This window comes from Aspergillus niger, assembly GCF_000002855.4.
Source record: "Aspergillus niger supercontig An07".
NCBI classification, from domain to species: domain Eukaryota; kingdom Fungi; phylum Ascomycota; class Eurotiomycetes; order Eurotiales; family Aspergillaceae; genus Aspergillus; species Aspergillus niger.
The window spans coordinates 2,051,404-2,070,997 of record NT_166523.1 but is presented as its reverse complement, the minus strand read 5'-3'; the positions used below and the strand labels follow the sequence as shown (position 1 = coordinate 2,070,997).

Genomic DNA, 19,594 nt, shown 5'->3' with positions numbered 1-19,594 from the left:
ACTACACGACATCTACTGTATCTCCGCCTTCATAGCCACCACCTCCCCTGGCGCAATAATCTGCACCCTCCCGATCCCATCCTCTCCATCTTCCAATACAATGCGATACTCCTCCTCCGCATACAGCGGACTCGTTGCCCTATACGAGATCTTCTCCGGAAGAACCACCTCCTCCCCACTCCCATTCTTCCTCGTATCGCGCCACAGATCCAAAATCGAAATGAGATTCAACGGCCCATGCACAACAATATCCTTATGACCCTCGACATCTCTCGCCCACGGTGTCGAGTAATGGATCTTGTGCGGATTGAACGTCAACGCGGAGAACCGGAACAATGTCACTGCCGTTTGGCGCAATGTGCGCGTGTGCACATTTTCACTCGTCTCCGTAGACGAACTAGCTGGTCCATTGAATGCCTTCGTCGCCGGGGGTGTAGATGAACTCGTAGGCGACGGCGAGGTAAGAGCTTTGCGAAAGACCCAATTCCTATATATATTCTCATCAGCACCATCCCCAACCTCAAAAAAAAACAAATAAAAGACCAATTGCTGCTCACCTCCTATCCAAAACCGCCACTCCATTCTCATTCCTAAACTCCTTCTCAACACCCACTACAATCATCTCCTCCCCTGTCTTCCTCACGACCTTCGGCTCCGCACTAAGCACCCTCGTCGTCTCCTGCACCTCCTGCCCTACCCTTAAACAATTCGGCTTGCCGTCCTTTCCCCTCGGCCAATGCACCTCCCCGCCGGCCCACATGCGACGCGTGAACGGCGACGCAGGGTTATATGAGGTGTCGGTGCCGTCCGCGCCGAGCTCATTTTCCAAGAATGCGGGGGTGAAGTACACGAGGTGGTATCCGGCGGGTAAGGGTGTGCCGGTCGGCAGGGAGGTTGGGGTGTTGGAGAGAGATGGGGAGTTGGGGAATAGTGAGGGTCGATTGAGTGTTAGTGAGAGAAGTTGGAGTTGGTTGGCATCGAGGGTTTGGGAGCGGGTTTGCGGGCCTAGGGATTGGAAGCGCGTGAGGAAGGATGTTGCGATAGTGGATGCGGAGGTGTCGGTGCGGAGTGCTGGGCGAATGGAGAATGTGCGGGTGAGTTGGGGAGTGAGCGATTGTGGGCGGAGGAGGTGTCGTGTGGAACAGCGGGTTATTGAAGGCAGGGACATGGTGGTTATATTTTTGTATTGTGATTGAGAATGAAATAATGCTTCAGCTGGGTTTGAGTGATCGTGGAAGAAGTGAAGAGGGGAGCCTAACATGGCGTTGTCTCGGAAGTGCTGGGGTTTTGTACCTCGGGTCGCTGGGCGTTTCCGAGACCGGGATCCAGAGGCTATGTTCCGAGTAGCCTTTACGGAGTCGCTTCGGCGCCGCCAATTAGCCGCCGGATTCTCTCGGTCTGTGAGAAATGACGCCGAACGTGGAGGGTTTTCTGCTTTCAAAGGCACAGTAGTACTGACTTCAGCAGGTTTCAAGATATTAAAAGTACTCTTCGGTAGTAAATAGATAGAAACCCCGTCAGGAAAGAGTTTCTGATAATTGATGTTCTACTTCTTATTGAACTACGGAGTAGTTGTCGGTGACAGCGGAAAGACTATAGATAGGCGTACTCTTTTGAAATAAAAGCGTGGTTTTTTGCACTACTAGGTGTTGATACCTTGTACATTTTAGGTAGGCTATACTGCACCGTTTTAACTGCCACAACGAATATATCCACTCATCGTCGCTGCCCTGGGTACACTAGGCCAGTGATGCTTGAAGGCTATCAGGGTCCGAAGTTAAGCAGCACTTAAATTACCCTAATCGGAGCCGCGTGGTAGCGGAATGCAGCTTCATGTCAAATAACGGTCCTATAGCAATGCCCAGATGCGCCATAAATTTCCCGTAGGGCTAACTTCTCGTTCTCGTCGAGGTGATCTAGAAGAGTCGAGAATTCCTGTCGAGAAACTCCGGGATTCCCTCGCATCTCGACTAAGTAATGAAATAAGCTAATCCTTGTGTCTATGGTAGTAGATAGACCCCGCCAAAAATCGTCGCTGCAGAGAGTATCATCCAAAAATATATGGACATAAAGTATATGTGCCACTACTATAATCATGTATTAAATATATCGCAAAGGATTTGCGTGAGGATAATCAGATTCTCCGTAAAATTAACTGCTCAAACCACTTGATAGGTGTCAGACGCGGCTGGCTGTCCGATAATTCTTGCCAAGATTAGACTGCCAATACAAGTTGCCTCGTGCCAGCAGGGTAAGTAGGTGGACATAATCCATTTATACCCCACTTTCTGGCTCATTCCCAAGGTCCCGCGCCCCCAGCATCGTTGTTCAACTTTCCCCACATTTAGAGAATAACTATTAATGTTATGGTAAACTTGTGGAACAGATAGTGTAAACGGAAGACGTATGAGCCCCTTCGCGTTGGTTTTTGCCTGTTTAGGCTTGACACCTAACATTGTTGCTTGCCTGGCTTTCCGATGAGACGAAATCAGTCTCCTCGGCTTATTTCCTGCTCTCTCTCTCTCTCTCTCTCTCTCTCTCTCTCTCTCTCTCTCTTTCTTCTTTCTTTAGGGCACTACGAAATAGAACCCTCCCTCTTACTTCGTTGAATTACTTGAATTTTCTGACGCCCTTCTAGAGGCATGGTCGGTCGTTGAGTTGAGTACAGTCAAGTGGACGGCGCGTGAGGTACCCAGGCCGATCGTCTGCGACCGGCTGGTGAATGGGGGAGTGTATGAGAACTCGATATCGATGGAAAAACAACTACCAAATCCAAGTTCAAAGTGGAAGAGTAACGCCCGCGAGATTGGACGCACCTTCTCGACACTATTTATCAGAATTGTCCGGACGGTATGAATCGCAAACTTTTCTATTATATTGTTCTCTCCATAAAAAAAGTATCAATTAAGAGAAACATGGCATGTAAAAGCAGTCAATAAGACCCGAAATAAGTATATATAGATAGATAAATAAGAGAAAGACGGAAGGGGGCGATGGGAGGAGAATGCTGCAGGAATAAAAACCATGGAACACGAATGTAAACAACAGTCTCAGACCAAGCGACGATGACGACGTCTCCGGTGGTCACGGAGGTGATCCTTCCTACCAGAGGTTTTTCCACAGACTGGACAGGAATACGCATCAGGGGAGATGTGGATCGATTTCAGATGGCGAACAAGGTCTCCTACAGTGCTGAAACGTGTGGAGCTGGAACAGCCTAGCCAGTTGCACTCAAAGGTCGGTGGGCTATGATCACTACATAGGACCGAAGGGATTCTACTCCAGAGATATTTAACCGTTAGTGTGCCACGTTCATAAGGTCACCCAAGGATAACAGATGAAGCAGGCGACATACCTTTCTGGAGCTGGATGTTGCCGGCGGCTCGTGGCGCTATTGGGGGCAACCCAGGTTGGGTTCGTGTCTGCCTTGGTATCCGTCCAGTGTCGTCGGGGCTGACCACTACTAGTGGAAGCATACAACAAATCAAGAGACTCGGCAGGGATCTCGCGATAGGCAAAAGGCGCTTGTGCAGTCTGCGCCACGCCGCCTTGTGGTGGAATGTTTCTGTCACTAGAAAGACCCTCCGTCGGATTGATTGTCCAAACATGAGGCTCAATACTACGGGGAAGTCCAGCCGCAACGGAGGTAAAGGCCCCATAGGGGGAATTTGCAAGGACGGAGGAGACTAGCTGAGACCCCGAAACGGCTGATGACCGGGGTAAGAGCAATTGACCGATGGGGAGGCGGTCTGGATGAGTCGTATCCTCTTGGGGTGTTGGGAAAGAACTGGTCGGCCACTCCATGATGGCCCTCAGATGGGCAGAAGGTAAAGAACTGAAGCAGGATTCAATGAGTGCTTTGATAATTGGATGTGGCCAGAGGTCATTAGTGAAAGTGCCTTTTTATACCCAAGAAGGGACCTTCGTGCTGTGTGTTTCTGTATAGATCGGCTTACGCTGGCACTCAAGGCATCTTTGTTGATCAATTGATCAATTGTTGATTACTTTTTGACGGCACATCGATGGGTTGGCCCAAGTTTATGGAAGAGACCAATCCCCGTAGTCGACACTCGGGCAAGACGCTAAACACCGCCGCGCACGTCCGACGTCGATTTTCTATTCGTGCAGATCTCCTGGCAGAGCGTGCCAGAGTTCAGCAAGATTCTGGAAACCGCCAATAGATGGAAGGAAGTCGGCAGGGTGTGCATCTCCCCGCCCACGCCTTAATTCGCCAAACTCCTGCCCCGGTGGTACTACATGTACTTAGTCACTTTTTACCTCCGCGATATGTACAAGGCTGGTTTCCACCGGAAAGAATTCCTTTTTCTTTTAGCCCTAAGGCACAAGGCCACGACATCCAAGCATGGCGGACGCCATCTGGGAGTCCTACCGGCCCGAACTGGAGCACCTCTATATCCATGAAAACCAGGAAATGGCAAATTCAGGGAATATTCAGGGAATATATGCGAACTAAGTACGAATTCGATGAAAAGTCAGTACCATCTTACCCTGCAGCACCTACAAACATAGAGTATCTCATATCGAAATAGAAAGACGCAGTACAAAACGTACTTCAGGCGATGGGGCCTGCGCAAAAAATCACTCTCTGACTCCGTCGGAGGGCAAGTTCATCGGGCGACGAATCAACAAGAGAAAGAGGGAAGAGAGCGAAGTGTATGTCGACGGGGTTCAATACCCCCTACACCCCAGCAAGCTGAAGAAGTTCGATACGATCAAATGTTTGTTTCAACGGTGGATGACCTTTCAGGTGGTCCGCTCAGCGTGTTTCCATATCTTCCTACTTACATGGATCCCAGGCAACTGAGAAGATCTTAGCTCCTTCTCCCAACATCCTAGAAGGGATTGTTGTCTGCACTCCTACTGCCGGGTATGCGGCTCATCTGGAACCAGTCCCTTCCATGGTTGCTATTTGCCATAAGACTCATATTCGAAGCAGGTACCGAAACAACAGGAACACCGCAATCGTTCGATGACGGATGGTACCGGGACGATGACCTCGCCTTTAAGCCTGAGGACCCGCAATCAGTGCTTAAAATAGCGGCACAACAGGATGACAATCGACTCTTCAAGTTCTTCTCCAATCTTGTGTCTGGAACAAACGAATTACCGGCCATGCATTGACAATCGCAGTTATCTTTCATCACACTTGCTAATAGATGGCATCCTGGAGCAGGTGGTGGACATGAATCAAAAGATCAAGATCTACTACCCCGACACGGTGAATGAATATGATGAGTGAATACCAGGATGGTGTGAAATTCTCACTCCTCTACAGGCTGCGGTTAAGAACCAGCTGGTGTCCATAGTCCAATGGTTAGTCAAAAGCCCGCAAACCAATATTGACTACCTTGGGAATGGCGCGGGTCGACGCACGGCGCTACAACATGCGGTGAACAACGGAAACATGGACCTGATCAACTTCCTTCTTGACCACGGAGCCGATGTCAACAGTGCATCATCAGAGGATGGTGGAGCAACCGCATTGCAGATTGCTGCCATTCAAGGCTACCTAGGAATCGCTCGCAAGCTCCTCGACCTAGACGCGGACGTTAATGCTGCTCCTGCAAGACGCAATGGCAGAACAGCCTTGGAGGGAGCAGCAGAGCACGGTCGAATTGACATGCTTCGGCTATTTTTCGACGAAGGAGCATCGCTGGTAGGCAATGATGGTGAACGGCAATATCGGCGGGCTGTGGAATTGGCTGAGAAAAATGGACATATTGCGGCCGCGAGGCTTTTGAAATCGTTCTAAGGATCAGGTGGAAGAAAGTGGCAATTGAAATTGGCCAACTACGACGACACGACGACTTCCACTGTAGGACTTTCCGGTATTACATTGCATATATTGTCTCAATCCTCAATGGCTCAGAATGATGAAATTTGCCTGTTTCATCTATGTCCCGTCCTCAGGTCTAGACACTGTAACGGCATCAAGTAGCTCGAATTGGATCATCCCAGCAATCGATTGACTGAAGATATGAGCTGCCCTACGGCATGAACTGTCCTGTGACAAGCCATGGTATTCCGTAGACTGTAGCCTACCGTGTGGTAAGAGACGCCCTGTGGTACGAGAAGCCTAGTTATTTAGGGATAGTATGGTTTATCGTCGTGGTGATTCGACGCGAGTTTTCTTTTCGACGAGATTGAAGTGGGAGGGGAAGATTTGAGAGAAACAGGAGTATGCGATAGGCTGCTTAGTATGGATTTCTTTGGATACTAATTTAGTAGCAAGACCTGGGTAGAAAAGATGCGGATGGCGGTTGTGTACGGAGTAGTAGTAGTACTGAGTAGCATGCGCAGAAATATATTCCCGTTCTGCACATGAATACATACCACGGCAACTAACTAATGTAGTATTCACAATAACCACAAATAATTCATCTAGAAGACACTCGTATACTAAGAATATACAGCGCTATATATATCGAGGTTCTTTTAGTCAGACCCAGTAACTACTGGGGCTAGCTCACAGCTTGGCTTGCCCAGCTTGTAGTCGGTCCCAATCCTTCGACTCAAACGGCACATACTGGTTCCCCTGGAGCCAGTACATGCGATCACTCGCAGGGACCAGTGCTGGATCCACTCCTTGTGTCCGGAAAGTATGCTTCTGCTGCTTGTTATTTCCGGTAGCCTGCATCTCAGCCATGACTCGGAGAAACAGGGGAGCAGCAAAACGCGGAAGATTCTTCAGCACATGCGCCGCCAGGCTGTTTAGACTCTCTTCAGATGGAGGGATGACCACCGTCTGATCCTCGGAGCGTGCCTGTTGCTGAAGAACGAGGGCGGCGCAGCCAGCACGGCCGTCATGGTTCGGCAATGCCACTCCATAGACGTTGGCTTCGTGCACTTCCGGGTGCACGCCCAGCACCTCAGCTACTTCGCTGGTAGAGACATTTTCACTCTTCCAACGGAAGGTGTCACCTAGACGGTCGGAAAAGTACCACCGACCGTCTTTGTCCCATCGGATCAAATCTCCGGATCGGTAGTAGGCGTCACCTTTGCGAAACACGTCGCGGAGTATCTTGCCGTCCGTGGCTTTGTTGTTCTTGTAATAACCGACAAAGGACTCTCCAGGATCCTGCGGGTTGAGTGCATATAGCAGCTCACCCGGATCGCCCCGCGGGACCTTTTTGCAGAAACCTGACTTGGGGTCGCGCCAGGGTTGTTGGGTTTCTTGATCAATCTCAACAATAGCGACACTACGACCGATGATCTTACTGGTGATAAACCCGCTACGGCCAATTGCACCTGCGGTAAAGTCGTTCGACGAGATATTGAACAAGCCGCCTGGGCCTTCGGTAGAAGCATAGAACTCGGCAATCGTAGGGATATTGAACCGTTCCTTCACCCGGTTCCAGATGTCGGGCCGCAGGCCGTTGCCCAGAGCCAGGCGAATCTTATGCTTCTTGTCTAGATTTTCCCCTGTAACGGGATCAATGGCGGGCGGCACTGCTAAGAGGTATCTCATAGTTTCGCCCACGTATTGCACGATAGTTGCATCATTCTCCCCGGCTTCTCGCATGAAACTCCGAGCAGAGAATTTGCGACCGATGATCAAAGCCGCTCCTGTCCATAAACACGGCATGAGACCGAGGATGGCTGCGGATGAGTGATAGAGTGGCATACACTATGATAATGATCAGTGTTATCGAGAGACAGTACAGAAGAAGCAAAAGAAGCGTACCGTGAACACCCGATCATCCTTGGTCATCTTCAGCCAGGTTTTGACCATTACAGCGCCAGCCCAGACTTTCCTCCAAGGGAGGATCGCGGGCTTGGGCAGACCGGTAGTCCCACTTGTGTAGATCAGCGTGGCCATGTCGCGCAGCTGAATGCCGCTCCGAGCTGTGTCATCCTCTCGCGTGGGCTCCATTCCGAGGATCTGAGTTTCGACTTCCGGGGTGAAGAAGACCACATTGACTGGATCCCCTCCGTCTCGAAAGTCAGGAGAAGCAAACAGCTCTAATTGCTCGGACGAAAACTTCTGGCGAAGCTCCTCCTCAACGAGTAGCAGTCGTGCGCTTGAGGCCCGAACCGAATGTGTTAAGGGCTGCCCTGTCAGATTGTAATTGATAAAGGCGGGCGCAGCGCCAATACTCCAGAGACCCATCCAAATAAACACGAACGTCGAGGAGTTCATGAAATCCATGGCGACGACTTCCCGGGGCTTGACTCCGTGAACCTGCTTGAACCAGGTGCCATAGCGCAGCGCCAGCACGTACGTTTCGTGATATGTCCAGCTTTGTCCATTATAGACAATAAACGGCCGATCCTTGGTTTTGGGATCCCGGGCGTGCTGCTCCAGAACATAGAAGTAACTGACGCGATCGGTTCGCTCAGCGGACTTGGAGTTACTAGCTATGCTGACCATAGACGAGATTGAATGTTTGTCTTGGAATAGGGAGAATTTGGCATTTAGGTATGCCAGCGTGGCTACCAGCGCCGAACCGGCGATCGGGAGAGGGATGGGGAGATCTGGTAGAACATTTAGTCAGTACCAGAATTCTAAGTATGCCTCATATAGAATTATGGTGGGGAGCTCACAGACCAGGGATCGCAGACATTTTTGAGGTCAAATTGACTGATTATGTTGGGATGGTTCGGAAGAAGCGGCAAACTGATATGGTCTGCCCGCTGGTCGTCACCGGAAAGGGAAGGGAAAAGGAAGGTGAGTTAGGAGACGAGCAGACGAGCCGGAGATGAGGAAGCGCGCGGGGTATTAAATACTAGCAGAGGAACAAAGAAAATGTTGGAGCGCGTGTCGGCATCGATGGAGCCTTTGGTTAACAGCCATGAGGCCGAGCTGACAAGATCCTTGTCATTCATTTCACCTTTAAGTATGGCCTGGCGTGGGGAGGAGCGGGTGGACAGAGTTACCTCGGCTTGGGGGGAACGAGCGCTATGACGGGTTATGCATCAAATGAAGCTGGCGACGGTCTCCACTGGCCTGGAACTATTGTATTCGATCATTTCAATGGCCCGACAAGAAAGCAGATGATCGGGTGGAGACTCGCCAAGTTGGCTGGTTGGTGAACCGGCCAATGGGTCCGTGGGAAGTGTGGGAATCACCGAAAATAAGCCTCCGTTGGGGCTGATTCCATCCATCGCTATTTTAAAAGCAATGGCGAGTCTAGATATCTCGGCTGTGTTGACCAAGTTACTGTGGTATTGATTTCACTTTCTCCCTTTCGATGCTGCATGTATATGCAGGCTTGGCTGACTATTGAATTCATTATCTAACTTACTTGGCAGCCCTCGAAGTCCGATTCCTCACCGGCACATTCCTATATTCCCCTTCCATGAACGATCGCAACGCTTCCATAGCTTGTTCCAGCACTTCCGTCTCACACACATACCCTATCCGAACATATCCCTCATAATCATCTCCTTCCCCAAAACATAAGTGTCCAGGGACAAACATTACTCCGGTCTTTTGAAGGAGTTGTTCACAGAAGGCTACGTCGTCCACTGGTATGCCTTGATTGTTAAAACGCACGAATGCCGTTGTACCTGCTTGCGGCTTAACCCAGTCACATGCCCACCGATGAGACTCGATGAATTTCTCCAAAATCGCCAGGTTCCGGCGGGCCAAGTTAAGGTTCCGCTTAATGAGATTAGGCTCACACGCCGGGGCTAAGGCGAAACTCGCAATAGCATCGTCCAGCTGGCCGACGGAAATGGTTGTGTAGTCCCTGGCGCTGGCGCAGGTCTCAATGATTGAGCGGTTGCGAGATGCAATCCATCCAACACGGAGTCCTGCCAAACTATACGCCTTAGACATGGAGCCGGTCACTACCGTATGCTCGTACCCTAGAGACAGGAGCGATGATGGGGCTTGGTCTTCCCCGACAGAATGGTATAGCGGTCGGTAAACCTCATCAGCATGGACAATGATGGATGAGCTTCGAGCTATTTCAACAATATCCTTCAATGTCTCCTGGGGTATCACCGCTCCGGTCGGATTTTGGGGGTTACTGTAAGGCGAAAAGATCTTGATCAGAGAAGCTGGTCAGTGGGATTTGAGGGGTTTACTAACTTGAGGATAATCAGTTTGGTATTTGGACGGATAAGTCTCTTCAATTCATTGAGATCCAGCCTCCAGTTGTCTGCCTCGTTCGCCTTCCACAGACTCACTTCGGCCCCGAGCGACTCGGGGACTGAGTAGAGCTGCTGGTATGTGGGGTAATGGCAGATAACATGGTCGCCGGGCCCAACCAGAGTATAAAGCAGGAGAAAATTGGCTTGAATGGCGCCAGCAGTGATCAAGACATTGTCCAATGGCAAAGGTGTTTGATCTGAGTACAGCCTTGCCAGGTTTCCCCGGAGTCGTTCCGACCCACGAATAGCTCCGTAAGTGAGCTTAATGCTCAAGTCCAACGGGTCGGACTTGTCCTCCGACAGCTCCCGGAGATCATTAAATGAGATTGACGCACAGCATGTCTCTGCCACATTGTATTTGGCTGTGGTTTCATAATTGTCCATCCACTTGTAACACGGTTAGCTTGATCTGGTCCAAGTATGCGGGGTTGTCCGGTTGGGAGAGGGGTCGTCATACTTGTTCCACGGCGAACTCTTTGATGTGAACCATTGCGAAGACTTTTTTAGTACAGAAACTCGGTCACTTCTAACAACAACGCTGTCACTTCTCAACGATGGCTCAATGAGTCAAAATGCTTTTATATCTGGTGAAATTCAGGTACCGAGTCACGTGAAATTTGAATATGGGGTTTCCCAATTGGGTGAACCGGAGGAGAAGTGGATGAAGCCAGGCAGATCCAGCGAATGGGCGGTTAATTTACGACCTTTGCTGTATACAATGATCATCGGAATATTTGAGGCCATCTTAATGATATCCACCGCGCCCTGTAGGTGACAAGATGATCCACAGTATATCAATATATGCCGTAGTTCCTTTGAAGCAACGTAGGTCGCGGTAGGTACCCGATAATACCACATCGCGCCGGGCCATCATTGGTTGGGTGCCCCAGGCTGTCAGGCCACGGGTTGGCGCTTCTCCGCCCTCGTCATCGCCTCAACCGGTTTCCCATCCAGCCTCTCCTCTTCCCACCCATCTTTACCGCTCCTTTCGTGGCTCTTTGATTGTGGTTTCTGTCGGTGCAATCACGCTGGTGGTATTGTGTTTTCCTGAATCTGCCAGGGAAGCCTTACAGTCCTTTAGCTTGTAACCAGATGTCCTATCCTTTATTGTGATTCTCTGGCGTTCATCGTCGTCGCTGCTTACTCCGCACCCGGTCTCTCGGTCCGAACGCCCACCAGCTTGCCAGGTACCTTCGACTGAATCGAGTGCGAGGGCAGCTCTCGCACTTTTGAGCCAGCATGCGGCTGCCATCGTCACTCCAGCTATCTCTCGCTCTCACCCTCTCACTACCGGTCTCTACGGTCGCAGCACGGAGCAATTACTCCGAGGCCTCCCTCATATCTCCGCTCTTCTCCGCACTCGACGATCGTCCAGACGGTTGCCCACCGTGCTTCAACTGCCAACTAGACGCGTTCCAGTGCGCCCAGTTTGCCGACTGCGATAAGTTCACCGGGAAATGTGTCTGCCCACCAGGGTTTGGTGGCGATGATTGCGCGCAGCCTCTGTGTGGGTCGCTAGCCGACGGTCACCAGAGGTCCCCCCGACAGGGCGACCAGTGCGCGTGCGAAGATGGCTGGGAAGGAATCAACTGTAACGTGTGCCAAACGGACGATGCATGTAATGCGATGATGCCAGAAGGTGAAGGGGGTGTTTGCTACAAACAGGGTGTTACTGTCAAAGAGAACTTTCAGATGTGTGATGTGACCAATCGCAAGATCCTTGATCAGCTGAAGGAGCGCAAGCCTCAGGTGACGTTTTCTTGCGAGGCCGAAGACCATACTTGCAACTTTCAATTCTGGGTGGGGCGAGTAGAGTCGTTCTATTGTGGTTTGAATAAGTGTCAGTGGGGTTTGGAGACTACCCATAGTCAGAACAGAACCCACTACACGTGCGAAAGCATCAACTGCGAGTGTATTCCAGGGCGCATGCTTTGTGGCGAGGAAGGATCCATCGATATCGGTGACTTTCTCAGGGAGTCAATCGTGGGACCTGCCACGTTCACCTCGGTCTCCACTGAGGGTGGCAGCCCGGAAGATGGTAGCACATTCCAGGAGCCAGCTATGGACGAGTTGATCAAAGCTGTTTTCGGCGACAAGAGTATCACTTTGAATTGCAATGCCGGCGAGTGTCTGTATCGGACTGATGTTCCTGGCTACACACGCCCGGTCAAACAGATCAATACCCCTCTTATCGCAGGCGTCATCGCGGGATGTGCCCTCTTCGTCGTTGCTGTCATTCTGTCTGTGTGGTATCTTTCACGCAGGTCGTATTTCGGTCGCATCCAGTTGCCTCTTTCGGATGACGAGGACGACGAAGCGGCCAAGCTCCTGGCAGAACACAAGCCAGCGGCCTTGTATTGGGACGGTGTCTCGTACTTCTTGAATGGAAAGGAGATTCTCAGTGGTATTCAAGGTTCTTCTCAGCCTGGTCAGATTACCGCTATCATGGGCGCCTCGGGTGCAGGAAAGACGACCTTCCTTGACATCCTTGCTCGGAAGAACAAGCGGGGTACTGTCCGTGGCGATTTCTATGTTAATGGGGAGAAGATCAGTGACCATGACTTTAAGAGTATGATTGGTTTTGTCGATCAGGAAGATACTATGCTTCCCACCTTGACTGTGCACGAGACTATCTTGACAAGTGCGTTGCTCCGGTTGCCGCGAGACATGAGCAGGGCTGCGAAGGAACAGCGAGTGTTTGAAGTTGAAAGGCAACTTGGGATATCCCATATAAAGGACCAATTGATCGGATCTGAGGAAGGCAGAGGTCGGGGCATCTCGGGTGGTGAGAAGCGCCGAGTTGGCATCGCATGCGAGTTGGTTACCAGCCCGAGTATTCTCTTCTTGGATGAACCTACAAGTGGATTGGTAAGATGCGTCAGCCCCATTAACACTGTACTTCTCTAACTAGCTGCATAGGACGCATATAACGCATTCAATGTGATTGAGTGCTTGGTGACATTGGCCAAAACGTATAATCGCACTGTCATCTTCACTATTCACCAACCGCGCTCCAACATTGTTGCTTTGTTTGACCGATTGATTCTCCTAGCTAAAGGAAAAACCGTCTATTCTGGACCGTTCTCCACGTGCCAAAGATACTTCGATCAATCAGGTTACTCTTGCCCACCAGGCTTCAACATTGCGGACTATCTTGTCGACCTCACGATGCACGCTAGTGTGACCCGCTCTCACAGCGACGCGGTCGAGTCTCCCTTACTGGATGTTCGGGTAGACCCCCCTAAGACGGCGTCGAGCAGCCTGAGAGCCGTCAAATCTGTGGCTAGTGCATCCAATGCTAGCTTTGAGGATAGCAGCAGTACTTTTGATGCGAACCGGCGACCGAAGAGTAAACGGCGCGTCTCCCTTAAACAGAAACAGGACAGACAGCTCTACTCGCGCAAGAAGGATCCAGAAGCTCCCCCTACCCCGAAAACCGATGAAGAAGACGAGCTATTGGATGATGCCGCCGAGGACAATCAGCAATGGCTGCGTCTTTCTCGTCAAACAGGCACCACTCCATCCCAAATCATGGATGACCCAGATCAGCTACCCCCAGCGGCCCCGGGACAGACAGACCTCGACATCTTGGTTGCAAACTATGCAGCATCGGACATCGCACGCTCCGTCCATGATGAAATCATGGCGGCCATACAGCATACACGCGCAGCGAACGGGTATACCAACCCCGAGCTGATGTCTGCTCCTACTGGAACCGGCAAGACATACGCTCGCATTGGCCTCTTGCGACAGTTCCTTATCCTGTCACAACGGACCTGGCGTAACCTGTATCGGAATCCTATGTTGATGCTCACGCATTATGCAATTTCTATCCTCCTCGCTGTTCTGTGCGGTTACCTCTTCTACGGCTTGACCGACGACATCAAGGGCTTCCAGAACCGGTTGGGTCTGTTTTTCTTCATCCTCGCATTGTTCGGGTTCAGCACGCTTACCAGTCTAACGGTGTTTTCCGGGGAGCGACTGTTGTTTGTACGCGAGAGAGCGAATGGCTACTACCACCCGATTACCTATTTTGCGGCCAAGGTGGTGTTTGACATCGTGCCCCTCCGGCTCCTCCCCCCTATCATCATGGGTATCATTGTGTATCCCATGACTGGCTTGATTCCGGCTTGGGGTGAATTCTTCCGTTTCATCTTGGTACTTGTTCTCTTCAACCTCGCGGCCGCCAATATTTGCTTGTTCATCGGTATCATCTTCCGGGATGGAGGCGTGGCCAACTTGATTGGGAGCCTGGTGATGCTGTTCAGTCTGCTCTTCGCTGGTCTCCTGCTCAACCACGATGCCATTCCCAAGTCTGCCTTGTGGCTGCAAACTGTGAGTACCAACGAATCTGTTTTCACTTCATTCATGGTTCTTGTAAGGACCAGTTGCTGACTGTCTTATAGCTTTCCATATTCCACTACGGCTTCGAGGCTCTGATCGTCAATGAAGTAACGTATCTGACCCTGATTGATCACAAATACGGCCTGGACATTGAAGTTCCCGGCGCGTCCATTCTGAGCGCTTTTGGATTTGATACCCAAGCTCTATGGACTGATGTCATCGGACTGGCCGTCATCTCGGGTGCATTCATCGTAATCGCATATAGCGCGATGCATATTCTGCTGGTTGAGAAGCGGTGATAGTTTCATAAAGGTGCTGGCAACCATCTTTGCTGACACACTTGATCTTGTTTTATTACGCAGCCCACGGGCTATGGTTGTTTTTTGTGTACTGGTATTGACTCCATGATGAGCATTCTGATACGACGTTTTCTGTTCCTGCTTTTGAGTCCTGCTCTTGCCACAGATCTTCATTGCAACGTTAGCTAGCTAATGACGGGTTATACCTATGTAAATAGAGATCAATTATTGATGGTGATTTTAATACACTACTTGTTGATGGTGATGCTATAATGCGGACTTGCGGGCTGGCCAGTAGAAGCCGCCAGATGCGGATGGAAGCACGTGTTTCCCCACGTCATCGACATGTATCTGCGATGGCAGAGATGCTATGCTACGCTGTGCCCATACCGCCATTTTACATAGATTTTGTTGGGTAGGTGAGGGTTCATATTCTGATATGGCTTCACCTTAAATGATATCTCACCCTTGCTCAGCTCTCCAGCAAGTTTTCGTAATCGATACTGCAGTGGTGGTGATTGGCAGTAGTGGCCGATGCCGCGATTACTAGTATCCGATAGCGGGCGAGCATCAACTGGCGGGCAAGTCCACGGTCATTGTCATAATTGCTTTTCTTGTGACCACTGGGAATATCGCCCTGCTTTTCAGTGTTGCATAGATAGTAGTAGATCGTAATAATGGGTCGAAATTGATGTAGAGTCGTCAGTATCCAACTCCACGAACTTGACAGCTGATCGCGGGTCTCTCCCCCGGAAGAGCCTCACCGCCTGCCAGCTCCAATCGCGGCTTTCCCCCATCGGTTCGAATCCACACTCAAGTCCAACTTCCTTCGTCTTCAGTTCTCACCTTTCACCCCTTCGCCTCTGCTTCCTCCAGTGGTGCTTCCCTGCCCCTGAGCACGGCCACCTCTCCGCTCCTCCCCTCCTTCTTGCCTGCTTGTTAGCACCCTTTTCGAGTCTTTCGAGCATCTCTTTTCCACTCTGCCCACCATGTCCGGTGAAGCCTGGCTCTATCTGCTGGCGGTGTTGATTAACGCCGTCAACCTGTTCCTGCAGGTCTTCTTTACTATCATGTACAGCGATCTGGAATGGTATGATCTGGCTCTATCCTCCCTCTTGTCTCGCCGATTTCTGTCGTGTGCGTGGACGAGCTCTTGTGAGCCGCATGGGAGCTCGCCATGGATTGCGACAGCGTGATGGAACCCAACCAGCTAACGAACCCGGTTCGCTCCCGCAGTGACTACATCAACCCCATTGATCTGTGCAACCGCCTCAACGCCTACATTGTTCCCGAAGCCGCCGTTCACGCTTTCTTGACCTTCCTGTTCATCATCAATGGCTACTGGGTCGCCATCGTCCTGAACCTGCCTCTGTTGGCGTTCAATGCTAAGAAGTAATGCTGTCTTTTCCAGCTCCGCCATGCTGCAGCCCAACTAACACAACCGTCCTTTCTGCAGGATCTACGAGAACCAGCACCTCCTGGATGCGACCGAGATCTTCCGCAAGCTGAACGTCCACAAGAAGGTTAGACTGCACTGTCCCAATCCCGCTACCAGGGCGGACCGACCGCTGACGCAAACTGCAGGAATCTTTCATCAAGCTGGGCTTCCACCTCCTGATGTTCTTCTTCTACCTCTACAGCATGATCGTCGCCTTGATCCGCGACGAGTCTCACTGACTTCGTGGCAAGACGGAACACGCACTGCGCAACGGCCGCTCGGGCTGAAGTGTCATGTAGTGCGAATGTCTTGACTTCTCCTTTGGCTAGAGAAGATTGGACGGAGCATGGTTCTGCGAGTATCTGTCTCGCTGCTGTATCCCGACGCAACTTGCGCCTCTCGTCCCGGCTGCTTGACACTGCCGTCGGTGTGCCGGCGCGTGCAGCAGAAGAGACCTTGTATATGACGTGACTATGAAAGCATATCATTGATGACAGCGAATGCGTGGGGTCTCAAGATCTTGATGTTTTTTTAGGTTTGCGGAAGAGAAGATAGGCGATAGATGAGGTAATCCGGTCGCCTGGGAGCAGCACGCCGGTGAGGCTGCTTGAGTTGTTTTTGTTTGCTTAGTGTACTTTCCTTGGGTTTCTGATGTTGCTATTTTCCTGTTAATGTCTTCAATAATGGTGCTGTATATACCTCAGCGGTGTGACAATGAAGCGCGTACGATGTCCTGATTCCCTGTAGAAGAACAGCTATCTAGAACGTAATAGTAGAATTGTTGTCCGCCGCGATTCCTGCGCGGGCGGTGCTTCCGCCTTCCGTAAAAGTCGGGCGTGGAACTTCTGCCGATCGAAGAAACCAAGCTTGCTTCGACTTCATTTCTCGCCGCATCGGGGAAGTTCTGTCTGCTCTCACTTCCCTGAATTATAGCCATCGCAGCAATCATGGCATCATTACTCGGCGCAGGCTACGAGTCTAGCGATGATGACTCGGCCAAGCCCACGCAAGTCCAACCTACGGTGCCCTCAGCGACTACGATCGTCGCGGCGCCTGAAGTGAACACAGAGGTTTGGTCCCCCAGTTTCTTTTGAATTAGCTGCTGAGCATTGATCCCCTATTATCTCTAATTTGGTATGTCTGGTGTATCTAACAAACCTACAGGACCAAGCGCATATGCAGATGATGCTCGCTAACACCTCATCCACCGCGTTGACCTACAACGCTACCTACGATGATCTCTCGCGGCCGTCTCAAGGCCCCGCCAACCCCTTCAAACCTGCCGGACCAGCGAATGGTCTCAAGCGCAAGAATGTCCCGACCGGTTTCGCCGAAGAAGCAGCCATCAGTGAGGCGACCTTCGCCGCGCAACACCGCACCTTCCAGAGTCTAGGCTACACGCGCAACCCTGGTCTCCCGGGTCAATTTGTCGGCAATCTTGATAACGCAGCTCAATTCGGTGGCCGCGATGTCATCCAGATGAAACCCTCCAAGGAGGCATCTGCAGCGCTGCGCGCGAAACGGCAGAAGAAGGGCGACCCCAGCATCGTGGAAGGTGAAGGTGCCTACCTCGGCCCATGGGCGAAATACCAACGCGAGGAGGTTTACGAAGAGGAGGCCGCCGAAGAGGACCGCGAACTTGCTAGCGATGAGGAATACGTTGAGGTCGATGAAGAGGAAGACCTGGCACCATCGGCCATGCCTGCCATGAGCAAAGAAGCCACCGACTACCAAGACGACACGACCAAGGTCGAATCCACCGAATTCCACGGCACAGAGCAGTTCGACTACCTGGGCCGCACGTACATGCACGTTCCTCAAGATCTGGACATCGACCTCCGCAAAGACCCCGGCAGCGCCAAGAACTTCATCCCCAAGAAACTCATCCATACCTGGAAATCGCACACCAAAGCCATCACCTCGCTCCGCTTCTTCCCCCGCTCCGGCCACCTCCTCCTCTCCTCCGCCGCCGACGGCAAAGCCAAGATTTGGGACGCCTACCACTCACGCGAACTGCTGCGCACCTTCTCCGGCCACTCCAAGGCCATCACGGACACCGACTTCCACCCCAGCGGCACCACCTTCCTCACAGCCTCCTACGACCGCCAAATCAAGCTCTGGGACACCGAATACGGCAAATGTCTCGGACGTTTCAGCACAGGCAAGACCCCCCATGTCATCCGCTTCAACCCCGGCGCCGAACACTCGCACGAGTTCCTGGCCGGTATGTCCGACAAGAAGATCGTGCAATTCGACACCCGCTCCGGCGAACTGGTCCAAGAATACGACCACCACTTGGCAGCCATCAACACCATCACCTTTGTCGACGACAACCGCCGCTTCATCTCCACCTCCGACGACAAATCCCTCCGCGCCTGGGAATACGGCATCCCCGTACCTATCAAATTCATCGCCGAACCATACATGTTCGCCCTCACCCGCGCCACCCCCCACCCCAACGGCAAATACGTCGCCTTCCAATCCGGCGATAACCAGATCGTCGTGTACGGCGCCACGGACAAATTCCGCCAGAACCGGAAGAAGAGTTTCCGTGGCCACAACAATGCCGGCTACGCCATTGATATCAAGATCTCCCCAGATGGACAGTTCATTGCTTCCGGTGATAGTGGCGGCTATGTCTGCTTCTGGGATTGGAAAACAGGAAAAATGTACCATAAGATCCTGGCTGGTGGGAAGGAAGGTGGCGCGACTACTTGTCTGGATTGGCATCCCCAGGAAACTAGCAAGGTTGTTACGGGTGGGTTGGATGGGTTGATTAAATATTGGGATTAGGTTGCGTGCTTGCTTTACTTCGTTGTTTCTATAGGGTGTTTTGTGTGTAATAGATATATGCATCAAATGGGTTATATCGGTTATATGCCTCTTTGAACATTACGGGTACCGTTGTTCCATTGTATCGCAACCATCATGCGAAAAAAGATAGTAGATAGATAAAAGAGTAGGTATGATTAGACCAATTCATGAAATTTACTATTCCCATACCATCCATGCACACATACAATGCACACACATAATAAACCTAATATACAATCTCACCAGTTAATACTCTCACTGACAAAACCAACAACTAAAAACTAGCCATCTCAATCCAGCTCGCCACAAACGCCAACGCGCGACCCCGATCCATCGCCATGCGCTGCGCAAACTCCGAGAAATTAAGCTTTGCGCCACTGCCGCCGCGTTCCTTGGCTTCGCGCTCGACCTTCTCTAGGTATGCGAGATGGGCGATGCGAGCCTTGGACGGGGGCCGTGGCGGACTGGCTTGTCTAGCGAGAGGAGGGGCTGAGGACGATGATGAGAGGGGTAGGGGGTGAATAGGGGAGGGAGACAGTTTGGGGGCTGTGGCTTCGGCTTCTGGGGAGGAGATGGAGGG

General features: G+C 51.4%; 8 protein-coding genes across 8 annotated transcripts; 4 read left to right on the top strand and 4 right to left on the bottom strand.

Moving 5' to 3' along the window:
- Positions 1-12: 12 nt before the first annotated feature.
- On the bottom strand, positions 13-1,168 carry An07g09220 (uncharacterized protein; the record flags this gene model as incomplete). Its single annotated transcript, XM_001391959.1, has 2 exons — positions 13-487; positions 558-1,168. The coding sequence occupies 2 exons, from the start codon at positions 1,166-1,168 to the stop codon at positions 13-15; spliced, it is 1,086 nt and encodes a 361-aa protein (XP_001391996.1).
- A 1,916-nt stretch (positions 1,169-3,084) lies between these two features.
- An07g09210 (hypothetical protein) lies at positions 3,085-3,804 on the bottom strand (the record flags this gene model as incomplete). Its single annotated transcript, XM_059748692.1, has 3 exons — positions 3,085-3,102; positions 3,189-3,246; positions 3,356-3,804. 3 exons carry the CDS (start codon positions 3,802-3,804, stop codon positions 3,085-3,087), a joined length of 525 nt encoding a protein of 174 aa, XP_059601075.1.
- A 377-nt stretch (positions 3,805-4,181) lies between these two features.
- Positions 4,182-6,168, top strand: An07g09200 (uncharacterized protein; the record flags this gene model as incomplete). Its single annotated transcript, XM_001391957.3, has 6 exons — positions 4,182-4,492; positions 4,516-4,674; positions 4,769-4,957; positions 5,092-5,239; positions 5,297-5,677; positions 6,052-6,168. 6 exons carry the CDS (start codon positions 4,182-4,184, stop codon positions 6,166-6,168), a joined length of 1,305 nt encoding a protein of 434 aa, XP_001391994.3.
- Positions 6,169-6,487: 319 nt separating this feature from the next.
- On the bottom strand, positions 6,488-8,585 carry An07g09190 (uncharacterized protein; the record flags this gene model as incomplete). Its single annotated transcript, XM_001391956.3, has 3 exons — positions 6,488-7,648; positions 7,706-8,496; positions 8,570-8,585. 3 exons carry the CDS (start codon positions 8,583-8,585, stop codon positions 6,488-6,490), a joined length of 1,968 nt encoding a protein of 655 aa, XP_001391993.1.
- A 677-nt stretch (positions 8,586-9,262) lies between these two features.
- Positions 9,263-10,609, bottom strand: An07g09180 (uncharacterized protein; the record flags this gene model as incomplete). The annotated part of the gene is made up of 3 exons (XM_059748691.1): positions 9,263-9,995; positions 10,058-10,506; positions 10,577-10,609. The coding sequence occupies 3 exons, from the start codon at positions 10,607-10,609 to the stop codon at positions 9,263-9,265; spliced, it is 1,215 nt and encodes a 404-aa protein (XP_059601074.1).
- Positions 10,610-11,358: 749 nt separating this feature from the next.
- An07g09170 (uncharacterized protein) lies at positions 11,359-14,762 on the top strand (the record flags this gene model as incomplete). Its single annotated transcript, XM_059748690.1, has 4 exons — positions 11,359-12,987; positions 13,039-13,328; positions 13,506-14,454; positions 14,526-14,762. The coding sequence occupies 4 exons, from the start codon at positions 11,359-11,361 to the stop codon at positions 14,760-14,762; spliced, it is 3,105 nt and encodes a 1,034-aa protein (XP_059601073.1).
- Positions 14,763-15,751: 989 nt separating this feature from the next.
- Positions 15,752-16,439, top strand: An07g09160 (uncharacterized protein; the record flags this gene model as incomplete). The annotated part of the gene is made up of 4 exons (XM_001391953.3): positions 15,752-15,852; positions 15,999-16,154; positions 16,219-16,285; positions 16,347-16,439. 4 exons carry the CDS (start codon positions 15,752-15,754, stop codon positions 16,437-16,439), a joined length of 417 nt encoding a protein of 138 aa, XP_001391990.1.
- Positions 16,440-17,147: 708 nt separating this feature from the next.
- Positions 17,148-18,993, top strand: An07g09150 (uncharacterized protein; the record flags this gene model as incomplete). Its single annotated transcript, XM_001391952.1, has 2 exons — positions 17,148-17,270; positions 17,365-18,993. The coding sequence occupies 2 exons, from the start codon at positions 17,148-17,150 to the stop codon at positions 18,991-18,993; spliced, it is 1,752 nt and encodes a 583-aa protein (XP_001391989.1).
- Between the last annotated feature and the right edge of the window lie 601 nt (positions 18,994-19,594).